A 16,923-nucleotide genomic window follows, 5' to 3' on the forward strand; every position below is an offset into this window, starting at 1 on the left:
TGTGTGTGTGTGTGGGTGTGGGTGTGGGTGTGGGTGTGGGTGTGGGTGTGGGTGTGGGCGTGGGCGTGGGCGTGGGCGTGTGCGTGTCTTTCTGTCTGTCTATTTTGCTGTTGAGAGGAATACTTATCTGATGTGATTTTAATTGTGCTACTCCATTATTCCACTGTCACTGACATACACCTGTGTGTGTGTGTGTGTGTGTGTGTGTGTGTGTGTGTGTGTGTGTGTGTGTGTGTGTGCGTGTGTGTGTGCGCGTATAGAGACGTGCGGCAGTGTGGTGTGCGCGTGGGGTGCCCGCTGCGTCCAGAGCAAGTGCGAGTGCCCGCAGTGCCCAGGCCAGGCCTTCTCGCCCGTGTGTGGCAGTGATGGCATCACCTACGACAACGCCTGTGAGCTGGGCGTGGCCTCCTGCCACCTGAAGAAGAAGATTGAAGTGGCCAAGCCTGGCAGCTGTGACGAAGGTATGAAAATCACACCTCAGACCTTTTTTTTCTCAGAAACAGTCACAGAGACTGTGTCGTTCGCCTGAGGGGGTGTGAACACGGCGCAGATTTCACCTTCCAGCAGGAGAGAAAGATTGAAAGAGGGATACAGGGAAGGAGGGGTGAAGGGGTGGAAAGCAGGGAAGGAAATATTCCTCCTCCATTTCAAGTGTTTGTTTTTTCCCTTCTCTGCTGTTGGCTGCTGTGTTGGTCTGGGTAGGCTCGCCAGCCAGTTCTTTACGCTGAGCTTCTTGTGGTCGATTTAACATCGTTTCATTGACTCGAGTGTCTGAGTCTAGTGACCTTTTGTATGTGAAGCATGAAGAAATTGCCATCCTACACACAGCTCACACACACACACATATCGCCCCATAGCGCTGTCTGACAGTGGGCGAAGATGCTCTTCTACTGTATATACGTACCTCCCTAAGGGCATTCTGTTTGTGATGTCTAGTGACTGAGTCCCCCCCCCCTCTCTCTCTTTCTGGTAACATCCCCCATCATCTCCTTCATTGCTCAAGCCCAGCCTCTTCTCTCACCAACCTCTTGTCCCATCTCCGTCAAACTAGTGTGTCTTGACACAAAGGCAGCATTGCTTTAAGAGATAGGGTGGAAATGGAATTGTGTCCAATCAATAAATATCACCCCAGGGGCCACTGGTCCAGATTTGTTTTTTGTCCCCATTCATTTTGCCCCACTGCATGACCCAGACTTCCCACAGCAAGACGCTTGGCCATGCTGAAGATGTTTGGGTTGGTGTTTTTTACACAATTTTTGAAGTGCTGCTTTTTGAGAGTTGCAGAAAATCACACAGGCTACTGTATCATTTGCCTTGATCTCTTATTCTCTTCTGAATTTGATTCCAAAGCGACATTAATAGTCCAACAACTGAGTTTCTACACTCCTCATATCACAGACAGCAGCCCTTTTTCCTCTGGCCCCTACACACCCCTACACACCCCTGCCTCCTATCTACTGTTTCCCTCAAGAGGGATTAAACAAGACATTTATTCATTTATTTAGCCTCCAACTTAAAAAACGTATTCGTTAGTCAGAGGGGGAAATGTACACGTTTTCTCCCCCCTCTTTTATTCAGTGGTAATGAAAAATGACAGTGTTCCCACCGTTGGCCGTACAGGGAAATTTATCACCTGTTTAATTTCACACTCTGCTAGGCCGGGGCCCTGCTCCTTTGTAGACACTGACAAAGTGGCGGGTGAGAGTAGTGCATCACCTTGGAGCTGAGGCCCTTTTTAATTGAATCCACATTTACTAAACAGGATTACAGGCTAAACTATCACACAGTGATGCACAGCCCTATCCTCCCTCTACACGGCACGTCACACAAGACCCGAGAGAGCGCAGAAAGGAGGAAAGAGAGAGAAATAGAAGAAGAAGAGGTGGGTGGGTGGAGAAGAGCTCGTCAAAAGGAGATCAGGGGCTTTTCATAGCCGTCCATTCATCACGGCTGCGGTTGTATCTATCCCTGCAAAGAAACTTTCCTCTCTTCTCTGAGCCCCCCCCCCCCCATCCCTCCGCCATGACGCCCCAATCCTTCTTTATGTTCCGGGGGTTTATTTGGACTAACGGGCTGTCACATCCTTCAAAAGCAGACTGTCTGAGGACTGACAAATGGAGTGAAAACAAACAGAAGAAGACAGAGCAACAAGCCACCAGCGTGTCTGGCTGTGAAGGCCACAGTGTTTTCAATCCCCTAACTCACCCAGAACAATACACACACACACACACACACACACACACACACACACACACACACACACACAAACAGAGGGGATTTGCGGCAAATGACAAATGCTCATGTTGACATTCCAACAGGTCATGGTATTGCTACGGCCATTTGTACAGGACATTTGTATAGGTTTCTTGGCCCTGATATTGATGGAGTAGCACCAAGGTGACAGGCCCCCACCGTCTTTAGAGCCAAGACCCAGCTCAGAAGGTCACTCCCATCTCCACTTTGTCTTCCATCATTCATCTTTACCATTCTTCTTTTTATTCTTCTACAATGTTCACCTCACTCCTCATCCTTTAGAAAAACCCAGATTGCTTTTCTTGCTCCTCCTTTAAATGAAATGTGCTGTTCTTTTCTTCTCTCCTCCACTGTACTGATTCATGTTAATGGAGATCCCTTGGCTAAATGGGACTCAGGTTATGACAGGATTTAGTAAAACGAGCAGGCAGTGCTGGGAGAAGAGCTGATGCAGACATCTTTGCGGGAGGTGCTAATTGAAAGGTTCATAGGCATTGCGGGTGACTGCCACATCAAAGAACAACAGCTAATTAGAGCCCCCCCTTCACCATCACTTTTATTTATTCCATTTCTTATGCCTTCCTTTTTAAAAATCTATTTATTCAGCCTGAGTGGAATACGGATCGGGCACTTTTCCTTAGTCTCGTGCTGAGCTTGCATAAATGGACCCAGGTGGCTGACCAGAGCTTTGTTTATTAACGTTCTCTCTGTCGCTGCTCTAGGGTCAGCTGACTCCCCCGTTTCCATAATAACCAGTTATTATGACATAGCACTAATGTCGTCTGAGACCAGGGCTCCCGATGCCACACTGGCAGACATTTACAATGCCACACGACAGTCACTGGTGCTTGAGCTCAGTCACGTAATGGTTTCATATACAGAAATGTCAACTACATTATACCGTTAACAAGACGGAATTATAACAAATCCTACCCACTGGATCTGGGTCGAATTTGTATTGGTTTTCAAAAAGGAACGATAGAAGGGTAGAACATTTGTCTGGATGTTTGTGGGAGATGTCCACTCCCCTCAATGCCCTGACCTCCGCAGCATTACTAGCACACTAGAGGTTCTCCATTGTTATCTGTGTGTGGCTAATTAAGTGAATGCCCTTCCACTGTATCGACCACTCAAGCGTGTCAGAACCCATTGCTGATGACCCATATCAGGGCCGAGATGAACTGCCGCTCCTCTGCCCCTGCTCTGCACTGTGACCTGGTCCATAATCCACTTCAGAAGATGGGTTATGCTAAGTGGCACTTCCGCGACTACGGCATTGATTTTCCCATTAAGGCCAGTGGGGGTTGCGCAACAGCGCCCCGTCAATACAGCTGGGGAAGAGTTGGACGGGCTAAAAGTAGCAGGAGATTGGTGAGGAGCAGGAAAGCACCTTGGCTCCCCAGACTTCTTGAAAGCAACATGACATGTTTCAAATGTCAAAAATGTTATTCCCATACTGGCACATCTGCTTATAGTGACATCTCAGTCTCTCTCATTCTCTGACTTCCACTCACTCTCTACCCTCCCTCCCACATTTATCTTCCCGGGGAGTCTAGTAAGTGGTGTAGGTGCATCTTCACTCCAAAAGCTTCTTTCTCTCCAAAGTTCAACTCTGTGGCTCTCATTTATGAAACTGAACACTGCAACCATGCTGGAATTTTCTAAATTGAAATTTCTCTTATTTATTTATTAAAGCACTTTGAGCTGCAACGTTTGCAGGAAAAGTGCTATACAAATAAAGGTTATTATTATTATTATTATTATTCTCTTCAAGTTCACTACCTATTTCTCCTGTACATTCTACATGTTGTGGTTTCACACTGCAACCCAGCACCTCTCTTAGGTTCAGATCAATGGTCCAGGTGTCGGCTGGTCCTTGTTACACCTCTACTGAGAGCTATTTACAAAAGAGCCACAAGGTCGGCTTTATAAAGGCATGTTCGATCCAGTGAAGTGTACCGTTTTGAGTAAATCGAAAGTTTACCATCCAGGGTCGCTGATAAAAAGCTGCTGAACAACTTCCTCTTGAAGTCTGAATTGATAATTAGATCTTATGGAACGCTGTGCAATTAGTGGTATTCTCATATCAGGAAATCTGTGTCCATGAAACAGCCCTTCACATTGATGCCGACATGTAGGGAGACGAGTGTTAATATACGCTTCCCTCCTTACTTAGCTTTAATTGAAATGTAAAGGATGCATCACTGGTGGCGGGGATGTTGCTCATAATTTATTTTGTCTATCGCTGGTCCTCTCCATGGTCGGTCATTATCTTATACTTCCAGCAGAGCCTTTGGTTCAATATCAGCGCCAGCGTGAATACAATTTCAATAACCAGGTCTTACATGCTATGAATGTATAAACACCCTGGCAAGCCTTTGGCCTTAACGTTTTTAGGCTTCTTTACTCTCATACCCAAGACATGATATTTGCTCAATGTGTCTGAGTTGGATTGATAATAAACATTTCCATTCTTTCTCTCTCTCTCTCTCCCTTCGTCCCCCCTCCCTTCCTCCCTCTCACTCTCTCTCTCTCTCTCTCTCTCTCTCTCTCTCTCTCTCACACTGTCTATCTCTCTCTCTCCCTCTCTCCCTCTCTCTCTCTCTCTCTCTCTCTCTCACACTGTCTATCTCTCTCTCTCCCTCTCTCCCTCTCTCTCTCTCTCTCTCTCTCTCTCCCTCTCTCTCTCTCACACTGTCTATCTCTCTATCTCTCTCTCTATCTCTCTCTCTCTCTCTCCCTCTCTCTCTCCCTCTCTCTCTCTCTCTCTCACACTGTCTATCTCTCTCTCTCTCTCTCTCCCCCTCTCTCTCTCACACTGTCTATCTCTCTCTCTCCCTCTCTCTGTCTGTCTGTCTGTCTGTCTGTCTGTCTGTCTGTCTCTGTGTCTGTCTCTACAGAGTGTGGCTCAGGGGGCTCAGGCTCAGGCGTTGAGAGCTGTGAACAGGGCCGGTGTCGCACTTTCGGAGGCTCATGGGACGAGGACGCTGAAGACGACCGCTGTGTCTGTGACTTCACCTGCCATAGTGTGCCTCGCAACCAGGTAGGCCTCTACTCAACCAGCCAAACAACAGCTCTCCACAATGTTTTTCTTTTTATTCCGACTGAAATGTTTTGAATCCGATTTGATACATTAGGATTCACTATTAGTGCAATGGCATTTTCTTATTGAAATGCACCTGTACCACAGGCTGTAACGATGAATAATGTATCTAGTCCTTGAAAATAAATCTATACTGCAACTGAGGGCCATTTGTCTGAGCATGACTCAGATCACAAGTGTAATTCTCCTCAGGTGTGCGGCTCAGATGGACAGACGTACAGCAACGAGTGCGAGTTAAAGAAGGCCAGGTGTGAAAGACAGGAGCACCTGCTGATCCAAAGTCAGGGACCCTGCACAAGTAAGCAGCCTCCTTGGTGTGCCAATCAATCGTTCGGGATGCCGACCTGCCTTCTTATAATTGCCTACTGCTCAACACAACGATCATCCCTTATTCACTGCTCCACAACTGCCACTACAGACAATAGGGCTGGTGGCTCGGTAGGGAAAGCTAGTTCTGCTGGAGTCTTTTGCCATGGCTGTGCAAATGAGGAGCTCTAACTTCAGCAGTATAGAGATGCTTCTGTGGGCTAGAGCGAAGCAAAAAGGCACATAGGAGATTCTGTGTGATCACTCTACAGTCTCAGTCTGTTTGGTTCCCTGCGGGCCAGAAGGAGTAGGATGGAGAGAGTTAGAGAGAGAGAGAGAGAGCAAGGCTCTGGCTTCACAGCTCTATGGGTTGAGCGCTGTCACGCTTCTCCGCTGTCCGCGGATAATCAATCCTTTTTTTAGGAGTTCTGCATTGGTGCGAAAGCTTTGGGCCGTCTTCTTCCATTGGCAAAAAGCTTAGATCAATGGGAATCTCATTGCCGCCTTCATTTTCTATGCATGGGGGAACTTCACTTAGACCACGGTTTGACCTCCAAGCCTTACAATAAGCAAGCACCGGCAGATTACACAAACAGGAAATAAAGGGGTTTTGACCTCAACATGATGTTAACAAATGTAAAACATGTTTTGTCTTTAACATGCTTGTAAGAAATGTTTCTTGTTTGACAGCTGTTTTCATTGCTGAAAGAAGTTTCAAACTGTCCTACTTGACAGTTTAGATCAGATAACTGGGTCAGTGAATCCAGTCATGCAATCTCCAGAGCTTTGAGAAAATACTCAATATGATATACTAAAATGATGTGCACAGGCACTCAATTCTCCCCTTGTAAAGATACCACGGCTAGCTATACTTACCACAGGGCAGCGGCACTAGACCTCGAGAATGAAAGAGTAATGTGCCACATAAGAGAACTGCATTGTGCCAGACAATGGCCACTGAAGAAGAAAAACCCTTGAAGGGAACACATGAAATTAAAAGTTCCTTTGGTCCTAATAGGCTCAGTACAGATAGTACAGCAGAAATGCTGGAATGTGGCAAGTTAATGAACTGTGTCCAAAGCCCATCTCTGGAGTGGGCAAGCACTGGAAAAAGAGCCTGTGAGCCATCACCATTAGGCTTTGGCTCATATCCACACCAGCAACAGTGTGATTTATGGCCCTGTATCGACAGCCTCTGAACTAAAAAATGAGGAACACAAGCGAAAGAGAGGGAGAGAGAGAGAGATGTCCTCTCATTTCCACCAATGGCGGCCATTTCGTTCCAAGGCCCCAGATATAGTTTGAACGATAATATCTTTGCCTTGGCCGATGAACAACCCCCCTCCCTCCTTTCCTCCTCCTTCCCTTTCTCCACTCTTTTTTTTTTTCTTCTACGAAAACTGCTTCGTTTTGTGACATATTTGTTTTGGGAGTGCAGAATGCGGTTTTCTATTCGAGCTGTCACATCGCTATGAACGCTGGCATGAGCATACAGACAAAACATCTACACGTACAGACACACACATTTGCACAGTCTATCATGTTCAACAGCAGATGCTTTTTCCGAGGTTGTAGTGGTGCGTCACGTTCCGCAATTTCGAATGAGAACAAATCAAGAGAATAGGCCTCCTAGGATGTGGCAAATGTCAGCTGTTGCAAATCCACTGGGAACACCATTGTTTGTTTTCATGGGAGGTAATAGCATCATTTTCCCACTGATTTTGAGTCATTGTCAGGGAGTGAAAATAGAATTGTTATCTGGAAGCCAGACAACAGCTTTTCCACCTCTATCCCTCCAGCCAGTCTCATTGTTCGGTAAAAAAAAGTTGCATGTTGTTCAGAGATAGTGTCATCTAATTCCACTTTAAAGTGCCTTCGCAATCATTCTAAATGTTATTTTTTCCCCTTTTTTCCTCCCCCGCTTTTGTTCCGTCCTCTGTCCAAACCCGTCAGCATCTAATTCAGCCACGTCCCCTCCCGAGTTGACAGCGCCGAAACACTGCAGTCTGTCGGTGTACGGTTGTTGTCTGGACAACAAGATAGCTGCCCTTGGTGTAGGACTGGCCGGATGCCCCAGTAAGTGGTTTCACTCTGTCATCTGACCTAAAGGTCAGAGAAACGGACCTCCATGCTAAAGACAACAGAAATCAGTGGATATTATCATTATCATTACTGCATGATTTTCGTACTATATTCTCCCATGCATACATAGGTAAGATATGAGACTACTGTGGAATCCTGTATTCTATATGAACATAAAGTGATATAGGTTATGGTAAATGTAAATATGTGAAGGTAAATTTGTGAAAGAGGTTATATAGGATGAGCTCAATAAGGTGTGAGGTCCAAATGCAAATGCATTATATCATCCATTGCGACATTACTTAATTGATGAACATAATCAACATACTGTAGCACCTATTTTAAGGACGTCTTCAGATCCATATGTTGTGGTCCACGACTCCCCGTGCCCCTGTATATCCAGCACTGTTTAAAGACTGGCTGTCCTTGATGTTCTTTAGGCACCTGCCAGTGCAACGCCTACGGCTCCTATAAGGGGACATGTGACCCGGCCAGCGGACAGTGCTCCTGTAAGCCCGGTGTCGGGGGACAGAAGTGTGACCGCTGCGAGCCGGGCTTCTGGAACTTCCGCGGCATCGTCACCGAGAACATGAGTGGCTGCACACGTAAGACACCATACACTACCCCCTGTCCTTTTCCTTCAGCTCACGGCTAGGCATTTGCTGTTTCCGAATAATGAAAATGGAAATGTAAACAGTATTTCACTTTTAAAAGTTTGAGTAGGTTTATTGCAGCCGGAGGCATCAGTATGCAGTAAAGAAGAAATATAACCAAATATTAATATTGCTTTACTGTCACAAAAATATAGGCTTTGTCAGCATTTCTTGTTTGCGGCCATGTGATGCAATACAGCCACTGACTATCCTACCTGGCTGCTGAAAGCGACTTGGCATTATAGTCCAAGATCCTCAGAGCTTTTGTGTCAGGCCGACTTGCAAAGTCTACTCACGGACAAGCAAACAGAACACGTCAGTCTAACATTCAGCAGTGGAATAACAAGCATTGGTTCCAGGAACGTGATGGGGTTGATGTCTACCCGTAGGGGCTGGAGTGTCTTTAACAGGGATCCTGTTGCCTCGTCCTCCCGTCCTCTCTCACCCCCCAGGGTGGTCTGGCCTCAGCCTGAACTATCCCTGACCCCAGCCTCTGATAACAACCAACCAGGGGTCACGTCTGCCTCTGTGTGTGTGTGTGTGTGTGTGTGTGTGTGTGTGTGTGTGTGTGTGTGTGTGTGTGTGTGCGGCATGCATGTGTCTGTCTGTGAGAGAGAAAGAGGGAAAGAAAATACGAGTACGAGAGATGCATTTAAGTGAACAGGCTGAGTTTAATTCTGTGCCCTCTCTTCTCTCTCTCTCTCTCTCTCTCTCTCTCTCTCTCTCTCTCTCTCTCTCTCTCTCTCTCTCTCTCCTCATCCATGTTTCTTTCCCTGTTCCTCCTCTCCCCCTGCACTCTTTCCCCCACCCTCCTGGCCTCTCTCCCTGGGCAGCGTGTAACTGTGACGGGCTGGGCTCCGTGAGGGACGATTGTGAGCAGATGTCAGGCCTGTGCTCCTGCAAGACGGGGCTGAAGGGCATGAAGTGCAACGTGTGCCCCGACGGCAGCAAGATGGGCATGAGTGGCTGCGACAAAGGTAGAGGAGCCACCGCTGACGCACACCACCTGCTCCCCTCGCCGCGCCACCGGCAGAGCGTGGCAACCCTCAGCCCCCACTCACACACACACACACACACATGCACGCACACGCACGCACATGCACACACACTCACATGCATTCACGCACACACGCATTCACACACACTCACATGCACTCACGCACACACACACACACACACACACGTGCGCACACACACACACACACACACACACTCTCTCATCTCATCTTGTCTCTGTCACTGCTCTAATCCAGGTATCTGCCTCACAGCAGCGTATTCATTTCTGAGGGCCTTTTTCTAGAGCCACCTGCATCATCTATAGTAGGAAGCAGTGGAAAGGCTGCTGCACAATCGCTGTTGTTGCAGGTGTAACTTGTTAGTTGTTAATCTAGGAAAATGCAGACTGTATATAGAAGTCGTGAAATAGCAAGCACAGTACAAGCTCAGTAATTATGTCCTGCAGTTTATTTTGCAGCTACTCACCAATCATTTCATACTGTTTATGTAAGTTATTGAAGCCCTCTATTAGACAGATATCCTGCCCCCATTCAAATATTAAATTGATTGCATGAGTGAGGGTAGCTTCACATCCATAACTACAGTTGAGGGGATGTTGAGCCCCACTGTGTCTGCCTGGCGGTGTCTCATTAAGACCCACAGTCAGGTATCGACAGGAAGTGCTTAATGAAGTCAATAGTCCCAGCACAGCAGTGGTGCACCGTGGCACACTGGCAGATGAAAAGAGAGTGGGGCACATGAAAGCAGAGCAGGAGGGGCTCACACGGCTGTGATGTCAATGCAAAGAGCCCACATTCAGAGCCCAAAGGCTCGTGGGTAGGATTCTTGGCTCAAGCCCCTGTTGCTACGGCTGCTGCTGATGCAACCCTATGGTGCGGCAAGGCTTCAAACGTGTTCCTTTGGAGAACAAACAAGACATCAGTGCCTAGACGGCAGGCCAAACAAATATAGAATTAATTAATTAATTTGTTTTCTATTGACATAAAAACTTTTGAGTTTGTGCAAACAGTGATATATATATTGATCTTGAAACATCAGGGGCTTAGCCCAGCACACGTTTTCGACGGGTTGGGGTGGGTAGCAGAGTTTTTGATTAACAGGTGGTAGCTTGCGCTAAATCGACGGCCATGCTCGAGTCTAAACCGATGGCGATGTGGTAGATGCCGACTTTCTTTTTTTAAACAATATGTTTATTGAGTTTTTTTATAAAAGATCAAACAAATCTTTAAAAAAAAAGTTTTGTTTTTTTAATTCAGAAAACACTCAGAGCTCGAGCCTCCAATGCCCAGAGCTAACGACGTGCCTGGATAGGGCTTTGGGCCACCTTTCACAAATTCATCATTTGAAATTGGCTGCTCCGTCAAAAACCTACAATGTGATTTTGAATCCCACCGTTAAACCGCAAACTGCGGTTACATTTAAATGTAACAGTCTCAAAAATGTAAAACCACCCTACTCTAATATAAAACGATTCTACATTAGCATAACCTATGATTGTTGGCAAATTGGCATATGGTAATTTTAACTAAAGATCATAAATATCAGTTTTAGTACTAGTTATTATGCCAAACTTATATACTACGTCACATTACACAAGTGTAAGAGAGTAAAGTTCTTAGGCTTCGATTCCGGACATTGCAGCACAAGACACAGACACAGACAGCACAAGATACAGTATGCCAGCAATCTGAGGTTTTAACGATTTTTACTCTCTTGGCCAATGTTTTGGACGATATGGTTGTTTTGCAAAACAACTCTGCACTCGTCTCCGTCCCCCACTGGTGCCAGTTTCAAGGGAGCATGTTGAATGTTTATCTTTAGCTCTTAGTTTTAAATCAGCAAACTTTTTAAAATGTGTTTTTGATAGGGATGTAGCATTTTTTTGTTGGTGATTATTTGCCAGATTCTCTCTTTTGATGATGAACTAAATTTCCCACTTTGAAGTAAATCTTTGTTTTCAATTGTTAAGTCTAGCAAATGCTTGATTTCATTTGAGGTAAAGTTTTCTGACCTGGATTTCCCCCCTTCCAAGTCACAGTCCATTGTAAATGATAAGTGAGGTGCACAAGTTATTTAAAGGAGTGTATGCCTGTTTTTGTGCTCACTTCTTGATGAAGTGCAACATAGAATGGTCTTTGAAAATAGCTTCTTAATACATAGGCGCAGTGTGGGTGCAGGAAAACGTCAGCAAACGTCATCTTCTACGTTTCTTTGAAAATCACCCTGATAGTGAATACCCATTGTTCTGAAGGGTTGTTGATAGCAGCTGCCTATCCATTGCCCAACAACTTGACTCAAACCCTTCATTCCCATTCAGGTCCTGAAGCCCCAGCTTCATGTGAGGAGTTGGACTGCAAGTTTGGTGCATCGTGTGTAGAAGTCAACGGCCAAGCCCACTGCGAATGCCCCTCCCCCGACTGTGACGAGAAGAACAAAACCAAGGTGGCACATTAACCTGTCTTCCATATGATCGATCAATCCAATGCTCATCAATCAATTACAGAATTTAGAACTCAACAACTGGAGTTAATGAACTTCAAATCAGCATTTAGTCTGTCCATCGGTAGCCATGGGGAGAGAGAACATGCTGCCTTTCTGTTTCACTGAATGTCTACCTTTCCGTGGCAGGTGTGCGGCTCTGATGGGGTGACCTATGCTGACCAGTGCCAGCTGAGAACCATTGCCTGTAGGCAGGACAAGGACATCACAGTGGAACACTTTGGCCAGTGCACAGGTGAGCCCCGTCTAACCTTCATACATCATACATGGCATGTCCAACTGTTGCTGTCAGACCCCTATGAAAAGATAATGAATAATGCCACAGGCATCCAAAGACTGACTGTCCTCTCTCTCTCTCTGGCCTCGGTGTCAAAGTAAAAGAGACAACACCTTAGGATGCTTGTTGTGCTGGGATACTGCCTCAACTTCTATTTCACCAAAGTAGCCTTGATAGGGAGCTAACATTGTATTAATCCCATCTGCTGTATGGATAATACATTTGTAATTTTGTAGACCTCACTCAATATCTACTCGATGTGTTTTCATTTCCTCATGTTGTAGGATGTGCAGTATATTGTGGACGCTCCGTTATGCCAGTGAAAGAACTGCCTTGTTGTGTAAATAGCACACATCTGGCGGGTTTATTGTGTACCTGTGAGCACTCAGAACAGCTGGGTCACGGTCAGAGTTTTCATGGTCAGCCATCATCCTTCCTGCTCGTGATCGTTGTATTATTAATGTTATTCATGTAATGAATTGTTTGTAGTAGGCTTATGTCACGCAATATCATTTTAATTTAAGGTATTTTAATGTAAGCAGGGCTCCCCTGAAAAAGAGACCTTGGTCTCAGTGGGACACCCCTGTTAAAATAAAGTTGTATTATTATTGTTATTATTGTTGTTATTATTATTATTATTATTATTATTATTACTATATAATATAATAATAATAATAACAATAATATTGTCATAGCAAGTGAAACCAACACTGTGGCTGAGAGGTGAAAGGAAGGGAAAAACAGATGCTCCCCTGTAGATAGAGACCTGCAATTGGGCTGGAGCCTGAGCCTTGAAATCCCAGTAGAAAGGGGTGACATTTCACTGTTTGATTCCCTACACCCCTGTGGGGATTAGGGAGGTTTAACTCCAAGACTCTCTGTGGGAAATTCTTCAATCCTGTCGCAGCTTTTAGCTGGATGGAGTGCACCACTGCTCCGTTATCACGGGGGGTTTGGCTAGATGCCTTGAGTATGGGGAGAGTAGGAGAAAAGGAGAAGAGAGTGTGGGCATCCTCACCTCCCTTCCATCTCCACCCTCTGGGCAGAGTGTGGTAGTGAGCGCTGGCACAAGGGCCAAGGCTATGGCTTTCACGTATGGGGGGATGTGTTTGAGCCAAGTCCTAGCTCGTGTCATGCGTGGGCCTACAGGCACAGCGTTGAGCTGGGAGGTGCTAGCAGCAGGCATGGGAAGGCGGGCGCTGCCAGCTGTGTGCTCTTGGCCACTCGCCAGTGCCAGGTGCCCAGCATTTTTGTGTGTAAAAACGTTTCGTTCACCTCAAGCGAAAAACGGCCATTCAAGAGAGAACAAGTCTTCTGCCTCCCTTCCTGCTGGTCTTGATGGTACAGTTTGTCAGACCTGGAGTAGGTCAGGTGCTTTAGAGGCTCCACCATGTGATGCTTCTCCTACCTTCAGGTATACTACAGTAATACAGTGCTACAGTAGTTTCCTCTAGAAGAGATGGACAGCACTTTAATAAAGTGCAAGAACACCCGGTGATTGCAGCTTCAATGCCAGGATTGCAGAACAAATGAGTACCAAGATTGAGTCAGATTCCCTCTTTGTTGCCTGGCGATTGAGATGTGGGTAGTGTGTAATCCCTTACCTAGTGTGGTGTTGTGCTGGAGGGGGACAGGAGTTTCTTGCAGGGACTTGCTGCTCTCTCTCTCTCTATAAACCTGAAGGGGATGTCAGATGAATACTCGGGCCTCTGACAGTAACAGCGGTTGTTTTAATTTCTTCCCCCGGATGCGGTCACGCCTTGGGTAGCGGGTCCTCCGCCGCCCCCAGGTTGGGGGGTTAGATCACAAGCTCATTTCACGTGTGACTGGGTGCGAATTAGCATTAGCGCTTCCTCCCCAAGCCACCTCATACCCCCTCCCTTCGCCTCCCGTTGATCAGATGCAGCGCTAACAGAAACAACCTCAATGGCAACTGCTTAAGTGTCAGACTGCTGAGCGCCTATGCATGCAGCTTCAACAGAAATAAGAGTTGCTAGCAGCTAATGCAAATAAACGTTGATCTTATCTAACTCTTATCGTAAGAGCAACGAAAACAATTCTGATGTAACCCTCCTAGATCCTACTGTACCTCGTTGCTAATGGCTAATGCTAGGGAAATCCACCCCCTTATCCAAGTTGTGTAGAAACGACATCAAATGCTACTGCTAAGAAGCTCTGATCTGACCAAGCTCACAGAAGTGCCTCTGCTAAGGGACATACACAGAGAGTGTACAGCATAGCTGCTTCTGGCTGTGTCATAGGGAGCGATATATGAAGCAATCCAGGAGAAACCAGTGAAAGAATGAGAGGTACAAGCCATTAAAGGAGGGCATTTGAGCAAATGAGAAATTTCTGGCACTGAAAGTGCCCAAATGTTGGCGGTGGCCTGGTTTCCCCCATATGGTGTCAACACCTGTAGGTTTGCAGCAAATTGGCAGCGAACGCAAGCATATGGCACTAGCAGCCCTCTGCCTGAATGTGAGTGTGAGCTCTCTTGTCCTGTCCCTCTATTCCTCCGTCCTCCAATTTTCTCTCATTTATTTACACTTTTTTTTATCCCTCTTTCCACCCTCATATATATATATATATATATTAAAAAAAAATTACATTGTCCCTCATTTCACATCTCTCTCTCTCCCTTTCACACTATTTCTCCTCCTGCTTTTTCCTCCCTTCTCTTTATTTTTTCTTGTCACTTTCCAATATCGAATTCCTCCTCCCCACTGAGCATGGCCGACACCGCAAACAACCTTAATAACCGCCTTTCAAAGATAACTACACAGCTGAGACAAGCCAAGATGACAATGATTTTTTTTCTCCTGACAATATTACCGCCTACCGCCTGCCTCTTAGGGGAAGAAAAAAAAACGCAAATGGAGCGTTAAACCTGATTAAGGGAAGCTTCCACTAAACTGACTGGGCTGCCAGTCGTTCCTTCTTTCTTTCTTTTTTTTTGTGTTACTCACGCTTGCATCTTTGGGCTCGGCGTTCAGCACGCACGTACACCCAGACACCCGCTCCCCTGGCGCCAACGCAAGGCTTGGCACCTGAGTGACAGATTTAGCCAAGAGGAAAGGTAAAGTGTGCCACAGCGCTCTCTCTCTCTCTCTCCTTATCTATCTATCTATCTGTCTCTCTCTCTCTCTCTGAGGCTAAGCTGACATACTGTATCTCTCCCGGGCTCCCTGCCTCCTCTTCAAGCTTAGCAAGGTGGGAGATAGCGGGGGTGCCTGATTATATCCTAGCACCTCGTCAAGGTATCACATTTCACACCTCATGGCGTAATTGCCGATCAAATAGGAGATTATTACTGTGCAATTAAATCCTACGCATAATGTTAGCAGAACTCCAATGAGACTCAAGTATACAGTGTACGCTTCTCCTCCTTCTCTACACACAAGAGTAAAGTTGGTGCCACAATATCGGCGTGCCTGCTTGGCTCGGCTCGACTAACTTGCGCGGTGTCTCGTTGCCAGCTCCACTCAATTCTGCCCCTCAGGAGTTTTTGTCCTATTTATCAGTTTTATCAGAGAATATTTGTCCCTCCTTTGTACCAAAGCTTTTGCATGGATAATAGCGGTCTTTGCAAAAAAGCGGGTCCATCTCTTGTGATGGTTTGGAGAGTGTTTTTGGATGTTTGTGTGTGTGTGTGTGTGTGTGTGTGTGTGTGTGTGTGTGTGTGTGTTGACGAGGCTGCCATGGTGATGGATGCGTGTGTGCTGTAAGCAGAGTCTGGTGTCTTTGAAGCCAGAGTTAAACCCTGCTTTTTTGCCCTATTTATATCAATCATTCATCACCAGAGGGTCTGGCTGTGTGTGATTAAAGCTTCCCTACAGGAGGGCAACATTTGAATATGGATATATAATTCATAGACACACACACACACACACACACACACTCTCTCTCTCACACACACACACACAGACACACACACAATCTGACAGTGTATGTTTAACAGTGGTTACGCATTTCATTTCTTGGTGTATAATATCCTCCAGGTTTTACAGAGTTATCTGCCTAGGGTTGTATTACTTTTTGCAATTAGCCTGGCCTCATCTGTGGAATGTTCAGTGGTTACTCAGTAGCCTGACGTGATTAGAACCAGTCTTTTTTGGCACTTGAGACCCAGAGACAGTGTGGTGGGTGGAGGGGGTGGAGGGGGGGCAGTGACAGGTAAAAGAAGGGGAAATAGTAGTGAAAAAAAAGGAAGACCTTAGGGAGGAAAGCATTTCCATCTTTGCTTACCCATCATCCATTCCTTGCTTCCTCCCCTTCCTCCCCAGAAACCATCACTGAGCCGGCCGGCCGACCCACCCCTTACCCCCCCTTCACCACCCACCAAGCCACCACCACCCCCTCCACTGCCCACGTCAGGCTCACCTCGCCACACCAGACCGAGGGGCCCCCAGGCTTGTACGTGGAGGCCCCGCCGCCCGTCAGGGGCACACCCACACCCACACCTCACCACACCCAACACCAGTCGCCGCCACCCCCCTCCACCACTCCCGGCCACACCAGCCCTGGCCCCTCACCCGCCTTCGAGGACTCGGGGAGCGGGCAGCCCAGCGGAGATGACCCGGTGGAAGAGGAGGAGCAGGAGGAGGCTGAGGAGGATGAGGAGGTGGAGGAGGTGGAGGAGGGTAGTGCCGCACCGGAGGCAAGTGGTGGAGAAGAGCCAGTTGGTAAATCAAGCTTTTTCACTTCATTTCCCATAATGCCACTGGGGCATGAGT

The 16,923-nt window shown here is 46.7% G+C and overlaps 1 protein-coding gene across 1 annotated transcript in view; it reads left to right on the forward strand.

Annotated features, from left to right (window-relative positions):
- The window catches only part of agrn (agrin), a gene marked incomplete at both ends in the record, with an annotated part of 198,329 nt that overhangs the window by 150,639 nt on the left and 30,767 nt on the right, over positions 1 to 16,923 (forward strand). The window contains 9 exons of the mRNA XM_080534511.1: positions 261 to 461; positions 5,154 to 5,296; positions 5,549 to 5,654; positions 7,628 to 7,738; positions 8,185 to 8,349; positions 9,231 to 9,374; positions 11,732 to 11,856; positions 12,043 to 12,148; positions 16,474 to 16,872. Coding sequence (XP_080390637.1) covers positions 261 to 461; positions 5,154 to 5,296; positions 5,549 to 5,654; positions 7,628 to 7,738; positions 8,185 to 8,349; positions 9,231 to 9,374; positions 11,732 to 11,856; positions 12,043 to 12,148; positions 16,474 to 16,872 — 1,500 coding nt within the window. The remainder of the gene's footprint in view (positions 1 to 260; positions 462 to 5,153; positions 5,297 to 5,548; positions 5,655 to 7,627; positions 7,739 to 8,184; positions 8,350 to 9,230; positions 9,375 to 11,731; positions 11,857 to 12,042; positions 12,149 to 16,473; positions 16,873 to 16,923) is intronic.

The sequence above is a fragment of the Nansenia antarctica genome, assembly GCF_963989245.1.
Source record: "Nansenia antarctica genome assembly, chromosome: 6".
NCBI lineage: Eukaryota > Metazoa > Chordata > Actinopteri > Argentiniformes > Microstomatidae > Nansenia > Nansenia antarctica.